The following is a 21,116-nucleotide window of genomic DNA, read 5'->3' as shown; positions in this document are numbered from 1 at the left end:
TTTCCCATCATAGAATTCCATGTGTTGACAATCACAGGTTGGCAAACACTGCCCTATGCTAAAACAGGCAAAACGGATATTTGAATAGAATCAGAAGATAAAAGAAAAAAAATAAATAACTGCCTTTTCATGAATGAATAAAATACATTGAAACAGTGTGCTGGTTTTCCATCTCATACTTAGCATAGACTAAATATCTATGCTTGACTGCTAACACTGTAGTATGGAAATTTTATGTAGAGAGAAATAGCTACATCGATAATATCAATAAATATTAACCACTACGAGGAGTTCTGCCACTGAAACCTGTAGAAGTGGCTAGTTATAACTCCTTGCTGTCTCTTACTATTTACCTATCCCCTTTATCCATGGCTGCAACTTAAATCTAATGCCATATTGCCCCAACTTATACAACAGTTATTCATATGGAACAGTACTGAAAGCTTTATTGAAATAGAAGTATATTATAATTGAAGAACTGGGCACAAAGTATTCTTTGCACCGAGTTCCTTTGTGACAGCCTCATAGCCAATCAGATTAGTTACGCATGATCTCCCCTTTAACAAATTTTATTTTGTGGTCATCACTTTTAGAACCTTTGATATGTTGGATCTACTTTACATAGTCTGAAGTATTATGATCTGAATATTTTATATAAATTTACATGCGTTTGTTACTTGGATATTAATACTGTGATTTTATTGACTTGCTGTAAGTACTTCTGTGCAGATATCCTTATTTTATTGAAAAATATATGAATTAGCAACACTCTTGGTTGCTATATTTATGCTTAATTTGGTACAATGTATTGTGTTGGAGTAATCATTCCTTGGTGGTACATGTGTGATATATGGAGTATCTTGTTTAATTCTTCAGCAGTGGATTGTTTTATGAAGTACCAATCACTGTGGTGTCCGAAGCAGAAGTTTCTGTTATTGTTTGACAATAAAGTTTTGTGTTAAACTGAGAAAAATTGAACAGGAAAGATATGAGATTATTCATAATCCTATAGATGTCATTCAAAAGATTGATGATATTTAAGTGGTGAAGTTATGATCTGGCAAAGAAATGGTAGACCGCTCAGAATTAGCAGCAAAATTGAGTGTTAAACCAAATCACAGTATTGATTATGGCATTAAACACACCCTGCACTTTTGCTAGATTGGTTCTGCATAACTTTGCAGATGAGAAAAACAAAAGCCAGTTTAAAATTTTCAATGATATATGACACGTGGTGAACATTATCTGGAATTTTTATACTCAGTTGTCACCTGTGATGAATAACAAATACAGCAGTGTGATCCAGTAACTAAACAGCAGTCGAGTATTTGGAAATGTGACTCCCTGCATAAAAAGAAAAAATTAAAAATTATGTACTGCTTAGGTTGCCAAAAAAATTGTTAATTTTGTTTTTTGACTGTTGAATAATTTGTCATACCTTATTCACAGAATTCAACCATAAATGGTTCTTATTATGCCAAACACATTCAGAGTACATTTGGTTGAGCAGTTCACAAAAAAAAAAAAAAAAAAAAAAAATTGAAGGAGAAAAGTAGCTTCTTTTGTAGGATAATGCATGACTCCATTCTCTTGGCAGAACATCTTTAGAATACCTACCCTCTAATGCCAACCTCAGTTGCTCTGATTTTTTGGCTTTTCTGAGCTTGGAAAGCATTTGTGTGGGCAAAAACTTCACATGCAGTATAGAAATGAAAACTGCCTTAACTGCTGTACTAAAAACAACCTAGAAAATTCTCTGTAGCCCATCTTTATTAGAAACTTAATTCCAAGATCAAGGCTACCTATCTTTGATTTTGAATACTAGTTTGTGTAAGATATATAAAATAATTTAAGTATATTTAAGTGCGTCATCGTAATTTAATCTGTTATTTAAAACTTTGTTTATTTTTTGAAAGCTTTAGATTATTATTATTAGCTACATAGTGCAAGGAAGCCTGAGGCTTATGCTGCACCAGCCAAAAAAAAAAAAAAAAAAAAAAAAAATCACCAAGAAAGAGAAGAATGATAAAAATCTGATGGATGACATAATAATTATTTTTGTGTTTTGATTGTAAATATATGATATTAATGTTAAAAAAAATAGAATTAGTAAATCAGCAGGGGTAACAGGTAAAAGAAAGTTTTAATTCAAGTTCAATTATTACAATATTTAGAATGGTCAGATGTTAATTTTAAACAGAATGAGTTATGTATAAGAAATTGCAGAGTGAATTTATTTGTATATTTACAGATTGTATCATAGATGTGAAAATACAGACATCCTGTCATGACATCTATTCAAACATCAGTTGGAAGTCAGCTCAGCTCAGTCAGCTACCCAGGAGTTCATCCTCTCAATGTGCAAATCCGTGTCCATTATTTAAATGATGGTGATAATTTTGAAACAAAACTTTTTCGTGTACAGAAAGGTAGTATGATTTAGTATTATTAATGAAAAATGGTGCAACAAAGCAAGTTTATACAACATTCGGCAAAAAAAAAAAAAAAAACTCTTCCCACATGGCCTGTCCACCCTCTCCAATAGTTTGTCTAGTTCTTCCTTGAATTATTTGAACTGCCCACTTCCATAACAACAGATGAAAGTGTTTGTTCCAATATTCAACAACCTGCTGGCTGAGAGCATACTTCTGCATATCTATCCTATAACCATCTTCCCTTAATGCACCACCACATATGTAGTCTGAGCAAGAGGAAGAATGCCATTTTTGACTTGATTGCTCAATGCATTCAAAGCCTTAAACAACTCAATCAGATCATCTCATAGGTGCCTAGTCTTTAGACACTGCAATTTGTAAAACTGAAGCCTTTCTTGGTAAGGACACCTTTTGTTTCCCTCACCAATCTTGTTGACCTTCTGTGCACTCATTCCAGCAGATACAAATATTTCGTGAAATGAGGCCTCCATATGTGCATGAAGTACTCAAGTTGTGGCTTAACAGTTCCTAATACAATGGAATAATCACCTGCTCATCCCTACTAGCAAAATTCCTGTATGTAATTGACAAAACCACATAGGCTCTCCTGGCTGCCTGTCTTTATCATTGTTAAATTTCAGTTGCCATTTCTCAGCTCATCTCCTTAATTTTTATAGATCTTGTTGCAATAGTATATCTTGATTAATGTCATAAACCACGTTGCCAACCTTTTTATCATCTGCAAACTTAGAGATCAGGTCTGATATACTTCATCCATAGCATTAATTAATAACAGAAAACAACAATAGAATCAGCATTGAACCCTGTGGAACTCTACTAATAACATTAGTCCACAAAGAGTAGTATCCATTGATAATCATTCTCTTTCTTCTCTCACTCAACCATTCCTTTATCGATAGTAGTTACTTATCCTTACTCCCACGCTGCTCCAGTTTGTACAGCAGTCTTTTATGTGCAACAGTATCAAAAGCTTTTCTAAATCTAAGTCAGGTAACCCTCGTATAACTCAGTTTGGTTCTTACAAAATCTTGTGTAATGCGAAACCATGTTGTACGGGACTAAGAACCAGTACAAAAAAGGGGGGGTTATGTTCCAAAAGCTAACAAAAATGCACATTTTTGTTTTTTATAACTATCGGAAACTTAATTTTTATAGTTGTAATAACTTAATATTTTAACTTTATTTTTATAATAGTAGTAACTTTTAGAGTTAGATTGAGACTTGCAAGCAGATTGCTCACATATTAGCAGTATATTTTTCTTTCTATATAAATAACTACTTCTTTATATCAACATGTTGAGATGTCACACGGGGAAACAGTATTCTTGTTCCTCAAGTTTAATAAGGATTTAACTGATATTCAGAATTTTTGCATTAAAAAACAATTAGTGGTAATAAAAAACAGGCAGTGATCATGGTATATCAGTGTTGATAACATATAAGAGAACTGTTATCAAGAGTAAAGAGAAGGATTTTAATTTTTCAAGGGAAATTATAGTGGCTTTAGACATTATCTAACTTCATCAAGAAGTTAGATAATGAAGATAGACAAGTTGCCCTCTTTAAACTTTGCAAATCACTGAAGTCTTCAAACAACTCCTAGCATCATTGGAATCAAAAAGTACAGGGACTGAACTAATATTTGGAAAATAATTAAGCTTGCCAGCTATTTAGATGGCTCTCCTTCAGAGTGGTCTTATAGACAGGTAAAAAAAAAAAAAAAGGTAAACTTCAGCCATTATCAACCCACTGTAGGATGGAAGCCTCCTCAACAATTCATGTTGAGGGAAATGGACCATAATCTACCATGCTGGTCCAGTGCGAGTTGGCAGATCTACCGTATTTAGCAGTCAGGAGCTTGAACTCAAGTCTATTCAAAGTGCGTGTGCTACTACACTCCCACTCATGCCCACTCGGCTACGGAGGTCTGACCATGTAGACAGAGTATACATCAATTCCGATGCTCTTGAAACTTTTGAAAGCATTCCTGATAGGCTTCTTTTGAAATTGCTAGTTCCTCTGTCATGTTCTGAATAATTTCCTCGGTTGTTGCAAATCTGTGACCCTTCAATGGGGCTTTAAACTTGGGGAAAAAGAAAAAAAATATCAGTGAGCTACATCCAGCAAGTGTGGAGGATGGGGAGGGGTGGTAGTCACATTGATGGAGTACTTTGCAGAAATTTTTAAAGTGTCAAGTGCGTGAAGGGGCATTGTTGTGATGTAAGCAGCAATTTTCCGAAGCTCACTTTTCCATTTTCTTTGAACAACATTGTACAATCTTCATACAACTGTTTTCTGGAATTCTTGATTGACCATGCAGGACAAATTCATAATGCACAATGCCCTGTGAGTCAAAAAATACAATAAGCATAATTGCCACATTTGATTGAGATAGCTTTACTTTTTTTTCAGCCTTAGACAAGACAGTCTTCCATTGAGAGGACTGGGCCTTTGCTTCAGGGTCATAAAACCATACACCCATGATTCCTTACCATTAATGGAAGAATTAAAATGTGGGTTAGCAGCATATTAATATAGAACTTGACATATGAGAGCTTTTTCTCTCTCTCTTTCTACTTTAATCATCATTGAGAATGTGAGGTAGCACAAACTTGACTGAAACATGTATTCCCTTAAGAAATACCAATTTCACTAGCCAGCCACTTTGTGGGTAGTTAAATGTCAGTTACTTCTGATCAGATCATGAACATGAGTGATGGAATTATTGATTTTTGAAGTTGGGGACAGCCAGAGCAGGGATCATTTTTGATAGACAAGTTGCCCCTCTTTAAACTTTGCAAATCGCTGAAGTCTTCAAACAACTCCTAGCATCATTTCTAAAAGCTGTTTTTAACATTTCTTGGGTTTCTAATTTCCCTAATTTGAAACAAAATTTGAGGAAAATTTGATACAAAGTAAATTACTCGTTTTAAAATTCAACAAAACACATCAAACATCTTCTGTTCAATGCATGCTAATTCAGACTGACTGCAGATAAATGGATGATTCAGTGTTACTGTCTAGATGAGTTACTCAGCATGTTGTGACAAGCTAACTTGCTATAATGCTGTAATTTCAAGATACAAAGTCAGTCCCAAAAACTTTTTGATTACACATCGTATATAGGGATGGAGACCAAAATTTCAGGAATATGTGCATCTTTTGGAAAAGATGCAGCTCAGAGCAACAATGTTAGTTGTTTATATGTGGGAGCATGTTTGTGGACTTGGAAATTAAACCTTGGAAATGTTTAAATAAATTAAATTATTTTGGATTTTCTTTTTCTTTCACAAATGGCAAATACTAGATAATGTGTACTTAAACTAAGGTAGGATAGTTATGTACTGACACTATAATAGCCTTCTCCCTAAGATGACACCAAACTGAGAGCTGTCAATCTCTGGGCATTGTTGCTGTTTTTGACTAAAAACTTGCATTCAAATTGCAAAATCTAGATCTAGATGATTGCAAATTTTTGCAATCATCTAGATCTCATCACAGCACAAATACAAAAGCTGAAATAGAATGCAGAGCAACATCTGTTGCATATTGATGCCCTTTGCATAACAAAATACTATAATAACATCATCATTTACTCCTCCATTCTTTATGGGGGTGGAGCTGTGGGGATATGCTAGCTCCATTAATCTGGAGCACCTGTTTGCACAAGAATTCTGGTTGCTGAGATCGACTGTATTCAAGTACTGGGTCTGAGCTAGTTGTAGTACCACTGATCTGCAACCATAGTCAGTATTTCTAGACTGTCAGTGAGAATAAGAGACATCAGGTGACAGCTACTGTAAAACTTCTTTTTGATATGACTGATGTTCCCCAGTTATAGGACCTCTGCCACTGGAGGATCCCCTTATCTTGTGTCACACCAAGTGCACATCACAGACAGGTTTATCCTGACTCAGATGCTAAGCTGGGTTGAATTTAATTTTGTGAGATTCTCCAAAGAGCCAAGTAGTGAAAAAAGCATTATTGGTGAACTCTAAACCTTTTGACACTGCTGTATTGATATCCTTTGCCGATTCTAACTTACCACCTCACTGCCAAAGAAAATGCAGGACTTTCGTGAATGTTATATACTGCTTATATAATATCATTTGTAATTATGTAATATAATATGTAAATAGATATGCAATGATTAAGCTGTCATCCTTACTGTTATTCAACTTTATATTATGTGCATGCATGCACATGTGCTGATATTTAGTTATTTAACCCCTGGCCATAATTACTTGGGATGTGATGCTATTGCTATGTTTTCTTCTGCACAATCTGTGTAAAGACAGAAAAATTCAGTAAAGGTTTATAATAATACATTTTTTTTTAGCAAAAGGATGTTAATTGTTGAAACAACTTGCCATTGCATAACTTGGTAGAAGTAGCAAGCACTGTAACCTGGAGGGGTTTGATAGGTAACTGGATAAAACCAGGTGACAAATTTTTTTTTTTTTTTTTAAGGCTTAACTTTCTTAACATAAATAAGCTTGACTTTCTTAACATGAAAATGGACAGTAATTATGACTTGTTCCATGTGTAACACTGATTCTTAAGAGATATTTTAATGGGTATAGATTACTTCTATCTATGATGTGTGGCCATTTGTTTTGTTACAGCAAAAAGATACATTGAAATAAAAAAAATTCCAAATACAGCATAGCTATGATATGATGTGGGCATCAGAGAACAGCTTTAACTATCTAACTATGTTATAGCTAGATAAAATTTACCCAATTTTTTTATATGAATATACAGTGACTAAAGATATTATGTAATGTACAGTGTGTCCACAAACAAAACTAAAATGTTATTGTGTGAATAGGGTACATGATACAAATCTGAAACAGCTTCTAGGCGATAGAGAATATTTTCAAGTTTTTATTCACCAACTGGAAAATGTCTACATTGTATTAGCTGGTAGCATAATCACAAAACTGTAATCATGAAAGAATTTGGCCAGTTGCATGGTGAGTTATCACAAAGTGTATGGACTATCTTTCTTTGGAAAGCTACTATCATAGGCATTATGTATCTGGATATGTTACAGAATTTTCTTATGATTCAACTGCAGGATGACAATGACAGTGACTTGGTTTTGCAACAAGATGGTGCTCCTGCACATTACCACAAAAAAGTTTGTGTATACCAGTGTTAAATGGGAAGTTGATTGGAAGAGGAGGACTAATTTTGTGGCTCCCACAGTCCCCTGATACTCCTTTAGATTTTTCTTATGAAAGACTAGTGTATGTTCCACTTATATTGGGAACCATTATGTAACTTAAACAATGTATTTGTGAAGCAATCAGCTGCATTGGCAGGGACATGTTATGCTGAATATGGGAGGAATTGGGTTATAGGTAGGAGATCTGTAGAGTAACTAAAGGAGCCCACGTCAGGTTTAATTAGAGGTGCCCAACATGTGGTTTCAGGTTTGTATTACTTACTGTATTAAATTCCATTCTGTAAGTTTTTTTTTTTTTTTTTTTAGTGTTACCTTTTTGATGTTTGTGAACTATAGGTCAACATTTTAAATGCCAAATACAATAATACTGTAATTTATAACAATGATAATGCAGGTGCAATATCCAAAATCTGACAACCTCATGATCCGAAGATTGCTATATTTTGAATTTTTACGTTTTTGGACGATGAATCTAACCAATTATGAAATGTCAAAATTCAAGTACAGATAAGGGATAACTGCATCAGTAGCATGGTTGTCAACTTTTTGATAATTTTTCTATGTGGTCAACTTATCTTTATTAACTTTGTTATCTGTATTATTTTGTTCTTATTATTATTTTACCTTGGACCACTGGCTAAAATTTGTAAATGAGAAAATTGGACCTTGAAGTTACTGAAGTGATTACATATAAAATCGCTTCAGTAATATTCCATTTGAAAAAAGAAACATCAAAGAAAAAAAATAAAGAAAATACCACACATGATATTATTTACTAACAACTGAAGATCATATCGCTCCTGAATACATGAATAAAAGTAAATAGGCTTTTAAATCTTTCTTTTCCTCATCTTGTGATTGACACAGAACATTTTTCTGCTGCTTTGGTGGCTGTGGGAAAGTATTATGTGACTAGTGGAACACCTACTTCCCTTCAATCAGCCTAAAACAACTTGCTCTAGGGAGGAAGACAGTATTTTAATTTGACGTTACTGTTACAGTTTATTTAGAGTGTGAAGCTTTGATAATCTTTTGGTGTAATGCAGCTGTCAATTAATTTATCCAGCAAACCTGGGATATGAGACATTGGTTTCTGAACAATATGTATACTCATTATTGCATCATTGGCTAGTTTGCTCTTAAACATCGGTGGGCACTCAAATACAAAATTTTCTTAGCACTTCAGATACATCTAATTTTTTAATTTAATGATTAATTTGGTAAGTAAGAAAGTTATACATAATTAAAATGTCAGGAGTAATGAATACTGCTGTGGTAAACACCTGGAAAAGGCTTTAGCCATCAAGTAAATTTTGTTCTGCAGTATTATTTATAGTGGAACACATGCAGTACAGCCCAGGGACGAAAAAATAATCTTTCTCACTTTAGAGAACAATAAAGATTTAACTAATATAATTAACTAATATAATTACTACTTTAATATTGATAAAGATTTATTTTTCAAAGGAAATAAATGTGCAAAAAGGCGATAGAGAATATTTTCAAGTTTTTATTCACCAACTGGAAAATGTCTCCTCTAGCTCGTGTTGCTGATAGAGTTGAAAGTTTAGAATGTGTGCCAAAATACTGCTATTCCCTCTTAACAAATTAGTAAAGGCCCTTTCCTGTCAACAACAATTATTAAAGACCAATGAAAAAGAGAGAGAGTGTGTGTGAGATGAATAATTATGAGAGCTTCCTTGGACTCAGCTCAGGAGAGATCCCCCATAGACTGGAGGTGTGTAAATGTTTCACCAATTCACAAAGGGGTTAAAAAAGATGACTCAAATAACTATAGACCTGTTAGTTTAACTTGTGTTCCTGGGAAAATAATGGAATCACTGGTTAAAGAAGCATTGCAGGATCATCTAGACAAGATTGCAGCAATAGTTAATACACAGCATGGGTTTGTTAAAGGGAGGTCTTGTCTGACCAATTTGATTGGATACTATGATGTGGTCACAAAGAAACTGAATGCCAAAAATAATTTTAATATCGTATACATGGATTTCAGGAAATCTTTTGATGTTGTTGAACATGGAAGAATGCTGTACAAATTGGAGAGGTATGGCATTAAGGGTAAGTTGCTAAAATGGATAAAGGGATGGTTGCGTGGGAGATGACAGAGAGTGGTAATCAATGGACACTGCTCTTCTTGATCAAACGTTATTAGTGGAGTTCCCCAGGGTTCAGTGTTGGGGTTTGTTGTTTTCTATATTTATCAGTGATATTGATGAGGGTATATCAGGTTTAATGACCAGGTTTGCAGATGAAACAAAGGTTGTCTTTACTGTTGTTGTTAACAACAGTAAAGACAGTATGCTACTCCAACTGGATCTAGATAAGTTGGGCAAATTGGGCAACTGAAGTTTAACATTGACAAATGCAAAGTAGTGCATATCGGTAGCAATAACTGAAGAGAAATGTGCGAATTGTGTGGTACTACACTAAGGGAAGTGGAAAGTGAAAAAGATTTGGTAGTAATTGTGCATTCAAATATGAAGTTTGCTGAGCAGTGTAGATGGGCTGCCAGTGCAAGTCATGGAGTCTTGTCAACGATATATAGGAATTTTGCTAGCAGGGACAGAGAGGTGATTATCCCGTTATACAAGGCAATGGTCAGGCCACGCCTAGAGTACTATGTCAAGGTTTGGAGGCCTCATTTTAGGAAGGATGTAGAGTTGTTAGAACGAGTACAAAGAACGGCAACAAGATTGGTGAGGAGAACAAAGGGGTGCTCTTACCAAGAAAGGCTTAATTTGTGCAAATTGCAGCACCTGGAGAGTAGGCACCTGCGATGTGATCTGATTGATCTATGTAAGGTCTTGATCAGGTTGAGCAAGCTCAATGCTGATGGAATACTTCCTCTTTTTCAAATTAAGAACCTGAGGGGGCAAAGATTCAAACTAAGGAAAGATAGTTGTAGAATAAATGTGCGGAAATTTGCATTTAGCCAGCGGGTAGTTGATTGGTGGAACAGACTTCTATCTTTTGTTGTGGGAGTTGATAGCCTAAATAAATTTATGGCTGAGCTGGACAGGCATTTCGAACAAATGGAGGGGTGAAATGGGAAAGTTTTTTTTTTTTTTTTTTTTTTTTTTTTTTTTGGCTGATGCTAGCATCGTATGCCTCTACTAATGTTCTCGTTCGAGTCATTAGGCCTGTAACACACTCCACTCTTATTTTTTTCTTTCGCAGTGCTTATGTCACACCAAACTGACTCAGTAGTGGACTGTTCATCTATATCAACTGGATGCACTTCTTTTGATTTTGTTTTTCTTAATTAACAGCATAACACCTCCTCCCTTCCTGTCATGTCTGTCCTTTCTGTACACATTGTACTCCCCAAATTCAAGTTCTGCATTCCTTATATCTATGTGACACCATGTCTCTGCTATCCCAACAATATCCGCCTTTGATGTCTTGACCAGCACTTCAATCAAATTCATCAAATTTATTTACTATACTTGTAGCATTGGTATACATGCAAGTATACATGTACCTATTCTTATTATTAGTTACCCTAACACATCCCATATACCCACCTGTTTCACAACGACTGCCATCAGTCCCTGAAACCCCCAACACCCCTCGCTCCATGCCGCTGCTTATTCTAATAGAAGTAGTGCAAGAATCACCTTCACCTCTGCCTGCAGCTACTTTAAACCTTTTAGTCTGTGAATCCCCCCCCCCAAGCTAGCAGTTTTCTGACCCACCTAACACTGCCTTGATAGCATCAGCAAATATTCTTGCATCCTTTCTATTTAAGTGTATCCCATCCCTGTAGAAGCAGTCTCTCCTGTTAACAAGCACAGACCAGGCTGAAAAAAATTTTACCCCTTGAGCCTTGCACATTTCCTCCAGGGCCAAATTGATTGACAAGGCTCTCATCATGTACTCCCTCCTATCGTGTCTGGGCAGAATTGCAGACACTTTCAAATTTAACCCTAATTCATGACTTTTTTGCAACATTGACCTGTACTTGTTAAGTAAATCTGCAGATCTACTACTCTTAATGTCATTGGTGCCAACGTGTACAACAGTGTCGCCCTTTGTGCCCTTAAAAGATGATATATGCTTTACAACATCATCAACTTTTGCCCCTGCCAGACATACCCTGGTCCTATTCCATCTATCCTTTTTACACAATATATTCCCCATCTCCCTGACAGAGTCATTGACAATAACTAACTCCTGTGGGATCAGTACATTCTGCCTTGGAGGTTGCCACTGTGTTGCCTGATGCCCAGGAGTTCTGCTCTGGTGTTGAGTTGGGCAGCTGAGAGCTTGATGGGCCCCTCATATTAATTTCTTCGAGGACATCTACCCTACGCCTCAAGCTCTCATAGACACCCATCAGAACACTGAGCTGACGCCTAATTTCTAGACACTCTCTGCACCTGGCACACACACACACAAAAAGACATCCTCCTTGGCCAGATCATGTTCCGTTCCAGAAAGTTTGGCAAACACTTCACAAGTTGCACATTTTTTTTTTTTTTTAAGGCTGTGATGCGTTGGAGAATCGCCCACTTGAGTTCTCCCCCGAGTCACAGCACTTCTGCCACTTTATGCCCATTACTTTTCTGCTCTAGTCTGGGGCGTGATATTTTAAATTAATAAGATCAATAAATTTAATCAATTAATTGTCAATACTACACTATCTAATAGAATACTAAATGCAGAGATGCGAATTACGCTATATAATTTTATGTTAGAGCTACCTAGTTACCACAATTAAAAATTTGAATTCCCTACCACTCTATACAAAAACAATGGCTGCAAGATTCGAACGAAACAACGATTTTACGTATATTACGTAGTAATCTACAAAAACTCTTATCTAAATTAAAAATAAAAATAACCAGCGTATCTAGAACTATATGGCTACTTATAAAGTTCAATATAAAATAACAATTAGGTAAATAAAATGGCAAACACTTATCGCTTTTTCGGTGCCTGTAATTCATAGCTGTAATTTTTAAGAAATACGTTATCGAGTGTTACGCAAAATCCGTAACAACCAGCATGTTAAATTAGTTATATCCTTAGCTAAATACAAAAGATATATGCCCAAAAAGTGATTAAAACCTTCAAAATACTTATTTATTACAGTTAAAACCCTACTATTCTTCTGCGTTATCGGTTACATGCTGCGATATTCCAGCCAAAACATCGATACGATAGTGGTTTGAGAAGCTATTTGTAACTTACAAAATCACTGGCTAATTTAAAAAAATAAGCTAGTGAACGCTACTAAGCCTATTTAATCTATTTGTAAAACAAATTAATACATTAATTATCAAAAATATGATAAAATTTTTAAGAAAACTTATCCATATGCAGGAGCTCTGGAAGTCTACGTCTTCACACCTATAGTCTTGTTCCCAGACACCTTCCTTCCTAAGAAATCCACAATAATCTTGCAATTGTGTGAGTGACCAACCCACAAAAAAAGTTGACATTTGGAAAGTTAAAATCCCTCATTTTGAGAAATTCTGATTTGTTGGCCCACTCTGTTTCCTTGTATAGGCGCCTTCTGTTATATACTCGTCACTGTCATTAAGCCTATTTCACACTATATCTCTAATTAGGCCTACAAGGCTGGGACAAGTCGTGTTGATGATTAAGCTTCACACCAGTCAGAAGATAAATAATAAATTCAGTACTGTAACTAAAAACACTATTTACAATAAAATAAGTATAAAATAGATATATATTTACAATAAAATTATTATTATAACACTGATAAAATATACTAAAAACCTAAAAATTAAAAGCGATAAAATTTGCTGTAGCTTTCGGAGGTAGCAGTCTTCCTCAGCAGCCTATGTCTACTGTGCGGCACATAGACCTATGCTACTGAGGAAGGAGACTGCTGCCTCTGAAAGCTACAGCAAATTTTATCACTTTTAATTTTTAGGTTTTTAGTATATTTTATCAGTGTTATAATAATAATTTTATTGTAAATATATATCTATTTTATACTTATTTTATTGTAAATAAAGTGTTTTTAGTTACAATATTGAATTTATCTTCTGGCTGGTGTGAAGCTTAATCATCAACAACCTATAACACACTTCTCCTCTCAAGTTTTGTTTTTCCAGTGCTTATGTCACACGAACTGACACACGTTCTATATAGCACTCTTCACCCAAATCAACTTGATGCCCTACCTTGGATTTAATATTTTCTTCACTAAGAGCATAACCCCTCCATCTCTGCTGTCCTGTCTGTTCTTACTGTGTACATTTACTGCCCATATTCAGTTTGATTATGAGATGTAAAAAAACCATGCCATTTTGCCTACTTTGGTGATTTATTAAAAGCTAAAATGATGCTTTGCTCTAACTTGTTTGTCCAATATCATATATTTAAAAATATTTCAAAATTGTTAGTTTCTTATGGCAATCTCACATGTTCGAATGAATCAAACTGACAGGGAAACCAGTTTATAGTGTAGCACCATAAACTGCTCAGCTACATAACAAAAGCTTTACAGATACATATGTAAGATCAATAAGAATGATGTGATATGGTCAGACTTATGTAGAAAATGTTTTCCATGAGTTTTGTAAATGAGTATGGTAACTTTATCATGCTCGCCACTTTCTTTACAGTTTTTGTTTAACACACAAACCACAAATTAAATTTACCCCCCCCTCTCTCTCTCTCTCTCTCTCTCTCTCTCTCTCTCTCTCTCTCTCTCTCTCTCTCTCTCTCTATCAACTAACAAAACTTAATAATAAATTAGAATTAGCATTAGTAGAGGCATATGATGCAAGAAAGCAAGCTTATACAGCATCAGCCAAAAAAAAAAAAAAAAAAAACCGTCCACATTTCACACATCCACTTACTCCAAAAGTTTGTCTACTTCTGCCTTGAATTTATTTAAGCTGTCTGCCTCCACAATGACAGATGGAAGTTTGTTCCCGCAATCAACCACCCACTGGCTAAAGGCAAATTTCTGCACATCTATTCTACAATTGTCTTTCCGCAATTTGAATTTAAGCCCCTGTCAGGTGCGTCATTAGCATTAGCAGAGGAATACGATGCAAGAAAGCAAGCAAGCTTATGAAGCATCAGCAAAGCAAAAAAAAAAAAAAAAAAAAAACCCTTCCAATTTCACTCCAAATGCTTATACAGCTCAGCGTTAAATTTATTTAAGCTATACTTCCACAACAAGAGATGGAAGACTGTTCCAGAAATCAACTACCCACTGGAAAAAGGCAAATTTTCTGCACATCTATTCTACAACTGTCTTTCCTTAGTTTGAATCTTTGCCCCCTCAGGTTCTTAATCTGAACAAGAGGAAGAATTGAGCTTGCTCAACCAAATCAAGACCTTATACAGATCAATCAGATCACCTCGCATATGTCTAGTCTCCAGGCATTGCAATTTAAGCAGAATTTAAGCTTTTCTTGGTAACAGCACCCCATTGTTCCCCCTCACCAATCTTGTTGCCCTTCTTTGTACACGTTCTAGCAACTCTACATTCTTCCTAAAATGAGGCCTCCAGACCTGTACGCAGTATTCAAGGTGCGGCCTGACTATTGCCTTTTACAATGGGATAATCTCCTCCATGTCCTTGCTAGCAAAATTCCTATATATCATTAACAAGACTCCATGACCTGCTCTGGCAGCCTGTCTGCACTGTTCAGAGAACTTCATATCCCACTGCACAATTACCCCCAGGTTGTTTTCATTCTTCACCTCCCTGAGTGTAGTACCACACAGTTAATCTGTTTCTCTTGGGTTACTGCTACCTATATGTAGTACTTTGCATTTGCCAATGTTAAACTTCAGTTGCAACTTCTCAGCCCATTTGCCCAACTTATCTAGATCCAGTTGCAGTAGCATATTGTCTTTACTGTCATTAACAACCCTGCCAACCTTTGTATCATCTGCAAACTTCAAAATTAAGCCTGATATATCCTCATCAGTATCATTGATGAATAAACAAAACAACAATGGGCCCAGCACCGAACTCTGGGGAACTCCGCTAATAACATTAGTCCACGAAGAGCAGTGGCCATTGAATAGAACTCTCTGTCGTTTTCCACTCGACCATCTCTATATCCATTGTAGCAACTTGCCCTTAATGCCATACCGCCCCAATCTATACATCAATCTTCCATGTGCAACAGTATCAAAAGCTTTCGACAGTATCAATAGTATATGATATCAAAATTATTTTTTGCATCCAGTACCTTCGTGACCACAACATAGTGTCCAATCAAATTGGTCAGACAAGATCTCCCTTTAACAAACCCATGCATTAACTACTACTGTAGTCATGTTTAGATGATCCTGCAATGCTTCTTTAACCAGTGACTCCATTACTTTCCCCAGAACACAAGTTAAACTAACAGTTCTGTACTTACTTGTGTCACCTTTTGAACCCACCCTTTGTGAATTGAGGATACATTTGCACACTTCCAGTCCATTGGGACCTCCCCTGAGTGTAATGAAACTCTCATAATTATGACTAAGGATTTGCTTACTTCCTTTGCTGCCTCCTTTAATATAACTGGATAGATCCCATCCAGCCCAGGTGCCTTCCTATATTTAACTTCAAAATTTTCTCCTCCACTTTGCTCTCAGTTATTACAAAATCATTTAGTTCCTGTTAGAGTTTGATAAGCTTCTGGCATTCCCCTCCTTGAATAACTCCTCATCTGCAAATGTAGATGCAAAATACTCGTTCAGTTTATTAGCTACCTGAGTGTGATCATCAATAGTCAAACCATCTATGTCAAGTGGACGAATCTGATTCATCCCGTTCCTTCTAGAGTTTACATAAGTAAAGAACTCTTTGTTGTTTTTCTTTGCATTCTATGCCAAAGATTTCTCGTAATCTGCCTTCGCCTGCCTAACTTCCTTCGTGACTTGAGTACAGACATTGGCTTATATCTGCTATTGGCTTCTGTATTGCCTGATAATTTATATGCATCCCATGCATTTTTCTTCTCTGTCACGAGCCTCAATAATTCATCTGACATCCATTTAGGCCTAAACCTTGAACAGTATTTCTTACTTGGTATGAAAAGCCTAGTAGCCTGCTAGATTAAGTCCCTGAAGGTGTCCCATTTAGCATTTAGGTAACATCATCAGTCGATCCCACTGTATAGAATTTAAAAACTGTCTGAGATCACTGTAGTTACCTTTACGAAAGCAAATGCCCTTCCCTTTCCCCTTGGTTGTGTGACATCTTTAATTAAATCCCACATCAGTACCCTGTGATCACTGTCACTCAGTGGTGCCTTTATCTGCAAATTCTTAATGCATGAATACTCACTGCTGATAATCAGATCAAGAGCAGTACTTCCACTGGTTGCCTCTCGAACATGTTGCTGTAGAAAACTGTCATCTAGTAAATCCACAAAAGTCTTGTTCATCTGCGAGTGACCAATCCACAACTTCCAGTCAATATCTTGAAAGTTAAAATTCCCCATTATAAGACATTCTGGTTTACTGGCCCACTCTTATTTCTGTGTACAATTTCTCATTGTACTCATCAGATTCATTGTACCTATAACACACACCTATTCTCATTTTCCCTTTCCCAGTGCTTATTCTCAGGTAGCTAGGCGCCTCCGTAACCATGTGGGCAGGAGCAGCAGTGTGTAGCATACGCTTCTTGATTAGACCGGGGTTCGAGCCCGTGACTACCAAATACGGAGGATGCTGAAAGGTTAGGGAGTGACCGTCGCATGTCCCCGGAGCAATATGGCCTTAGTTGCTACTGTTCCTAAAAACCAAATAACAACAACAATGCTCAGGTAGCTGATAAACTGAATGAGTATTTTCCATCGGCTTCACACATGAGGAGTTATTCAATGAGGGGAATGCCGGAAGTTTATCAAACTCTAACAGGGAGCTAAGTGATTTTGTAATAACTGAGAGCAAAGTGGAGGAGAAATTGTTGAAGTTAAACATAAGGAAGGCACCTGGGGTGTTGATGGGATCTATTCAGTTATATTAAAGGAGGCAGCAAAGGAAGTAAACAAACGCTTAGCCATAATTATGAGAGCTTCCTTGGACTGAGGGGGAGGTCCCCATGGACTTGTGTTGTGCAAATGTATCACTAATTCACAAAGGGGGTTCAAAAGGTGACAAAAGTAACTATAGACCTGTTTGTTAACTACTGTTCCAGGGGAAAATAATGGAGTCACTGGTTAAAGAAGCATTTCAGGATCATCTAGACAAGACTACACTAATAGTTGAGACACAGCATGTGTTTGTTAAATGGAGGTCTGGTCTGACCAATTTGATTGGATACAAATGATGTGGTCACAAAGTAACTGAATGTCAAAAATAAAGGGTTGGTTGAGTGGGAGATGATAGAGAGTGGTAATCAATGGATGCTGCTCTTCATGGACAAATGTTATTAGTGGAGTTCCCCAAGGTTCTGTGCTGGGTCCCTTGTTGTTTTGTGTATTCATCAGTGAAGGTATATCAGGATTAATGTTCAAGTTTACAGATGATACAAAGGTTTGCAGGATTTGTAGTGGCAACTGAAGTTTAACATTGACAAATGAAAGTATTGCATTTGGGGGCAATAACCAAAGAGAAATGTACCAACTGTGTGGTACATTCAGGGAAGTGGAAAGTGAAAAAGACCTGGGGGGTAATTGTGCAGTCAAATGTGAAGTTTGCTGAGCAGTGCAAATGGGCTGCCAAGGCAGGTCATGGAGTCTTATCAATGATATATATAGGAATTTTGTTAGCAGGGACAGGGAGGTAATTATCCCGCTGTACAAGGCAATTGTCAGGCCCCACCTAGAGTACTGTGTACAGGTCTGGAGGCCTCATTTTTCGAAGGATGTAGAGTTGCTAGAATGAGTACAAAGAAGGGCAACAAGATTGGTGAGGGGAACACAGGGGTGCTCTTAGCAAGAAAGGCTTAAGTTCTACAAATTGCAGTGCCTGGAGAGTAGGCATATGTGAGGTCATCTGATCGAGGTGTATAAGGCCTTGAATGGGTTGAGCAAGCTGAATGCTGATGGGATTCTTTCTCTCGCTCAGATTAAGAACACGAAGGGGCATAGATTCAAATTGAGAAAAGACAGTTGTAGAATAGATGTGCGGAAATTTGCCTTTAGCCAGCGGGTGTTGATTAGTGGAATGGACTTCCATCTTTTGTTGTGGAAGTTTATAGCCTAAATAAACTTAAGACTGAGCTGGACATGCAATTTGTAATGAATGGAGGAGTGAAATGGGAGGGCTTTTTTGCCTGATGCTGCATAAACCTGCTTTCTTGCATCGTACGCCTCTACTAGTGTTAATGTTAAACCACACTGACTTAACATTGCATTGTCCACCTATGTGAATTGGATACATTTCCTTAGGTTTTATGTTTCTTAACTAACAGCATAACCCATCCTCCCTTCCTGTCCTGTCTATCCTTTCTGTACAGATTGTAATCCCCAAATTCCAATTCTGCACTGCTTATATCTGTGTGACACCACGCCTCTGATATTCAAACAATATCTGCCTTTGATGTCTTGAACAGCACTTCAAACTCATCAAATTTATTAACTATACTTCTAGCATTGGTGTACATGCACGTATACATGCACCTGTTCCTACTCTTAGCTACTCTGTATTTACTTGTTTCACTGTGACTCCCAGCAGTCCTGCAAATCCCCAGCAACTTGCTTTGCAGGCTGCTGCTCATTCCAATAGAAGTGGTGCAAGAATGACTTTCCCCTCTGCCTGCAGCCATTGTTAATCTTTTAGTCTGTGTATCTCCCCAAGCTAGCAGTTTTCTGACCCACTTAACACTGCCTCGATTGCATCAGCAAATATTCTTGCACCCTGTCTATTTAAGTGTACCCCATCCCTGTAGAAGCAGTCTCTCCAGTTAACAAGCACAGACTGCGCTGAACAAAATTCTACCCCATAAGCCTAAAAAAATTCTATCCCAATCTCTCCATATACTCTCTCACCTATCATGTCTGGGCAGAAATGTAGACACTTTCAAATTCAACCCTAGCTCGCGACTTTTTTTTTTTCAACATTGACCTGTACTTGCTAATTGAATCTGCAGATCTCTTACTCTTAAGGTCATTAGTGCCATCATACACAACAGTATCACCTTTTGTTCCCTTAAAAGATCATATCTACTCTACAGTGTCATCAACTTTTGCCCCTGGCAGACATACCTTGGTTCTGTTCCACCTATCCTTTTTTGCATTATATATTCCCCGTCTCCCTGACGATAGAGTTATCAACAATAACTAGTTGCTGTTGGACCAGCCCATTCTGCCTTGGAGATTTCCTCTGTGTTGCCTACTGGAAGGGAGTGAGCTCTGTCATTGAGTTGGGCAGCTGAGATGTTGATGGGCCCTCAATTAATTTCTTCCTGGGCATCTACCCTACTCCTGAAACTCTCATAGACTCCTATCGAATGCTGAGTTGACACTTAATTTCTTGGCATAATCTGAGCAAGGGGAAGAATCCCATCTGCATTGACTTTGCTCAATCCATTCAAGGTCTTATACACCTCAGTCAACCCACCTCGCAGGTACCTAGTCTCGAGACATTGCAATTTTCAGAACTTAAGTCTTCCTTGTTAAGAGCAACTCTTTATTTTACTCACCAATCTCGTTGCCCTTCTTTGTACTCGTTCTAGCAACTCTACATCCTTCCTAAAATGAGGCCTCCAGACCTGTACACAGTACTCTAGGTGTAGCCTGACCTGTTGCCAGCAAGGACAAAGAGGTGATTATCCCCTTATACAAGGGGATAATCACCTCTTTGTCCTTGCCGGCAAAATTGCTTTGCTGTATATCATTGACAAGATCCCATGAGCTACTCTTGCAGCCTGTCTGCACTGCTGAGAAAACTTATCTGACTGCACATAACCTCCAGGTTTTTTTCATTCTCCGCTACACCAACTGTGTAGTTCCACACAGTTGGTACGTTACTCTGAGGTTACTGCTACCCATATACAGTACTTTGCACTTGTGAATGTTAAACTTCAGTTTCCACCTCTCAGCCCATGTCCCCAAATTTTGTAGATTCTGTTGCTGTAGCATACTGTCATTAACAACCCCACCACCTTAATATTGTTTGCCAACTAGGAAATTTAGCTTGATATACCTTTATCAATATCATTGATAAATAAAGAAAACAGCAATGGACCCAACACGGACCTTTGGAACTGCACTAATAACATTAGTCCACAAAGAGCAGTGTCCATTGATTATCACTATCTGTCTTCTCCCATTGAACCATCCCTTTATGATAGCAGCAACTTGCTCTTAATACCATACTGCTCTAATTTGTTCAGTAGTCTTCCATGGTCAACAGTATCAAAATATTTCCTAAAATCCAAGTATACTGGAAAACATTTAACATGAAAAAATATTCTGATCCCTACAAAATGCTATATGATTTCATACATTTATTTTCTTTTAACATGAAACAAAAAATGCTTAACGTGAAAAGATTTCAGATCTCAG

The 21,116-nt window shown here is 36.9% G+C and overlaps 1 protein-coding gene across 1 annotated transcript in view; it reads left to right on the top strand.

Annotated features, from left to right (window-relative positions):
- The window catches only part of LOC150087211 (glycogen debranching enzyme), a 763,093-nt gene that overhangs the window by 16,786 nt on the left and 725,191 nt on the right, over positions 1-21,116 (top strand). The window contains exon 2 of the mRNA XM_090371076.1: positions 2,252-2,429. Within this exon, the coding sequence (XP_090227202.1) occupies positions 2,288-2,429 (142 nt within the window). The 5' untranslated portion in view covers positions 2,252-2,287. The remainder of the gene's footprint in view (positions 1-2,251; positions 2,430-21,116) is intronic.

Source organism: Mastigoproctus giganteus, chromosome 4, assembly GCF_048544385.1.
Source record: "Mastigoproctus giganteus isolate SK-2022 chromosome 4, ASM4854438v1, whole genome shotgun sequence".
NCBI lineage: Eukaryota > Metazoa > Arthropoda > Arachnida > Uropygi > Thelyphonidae > Mastigoproctus > Mastigoproctus giganteus.
The sequence above is the reverse complement of the archived record's forward strand: the minus strand, read 5'-3'. Positions and strand labels throughout refer to the sequence as shown.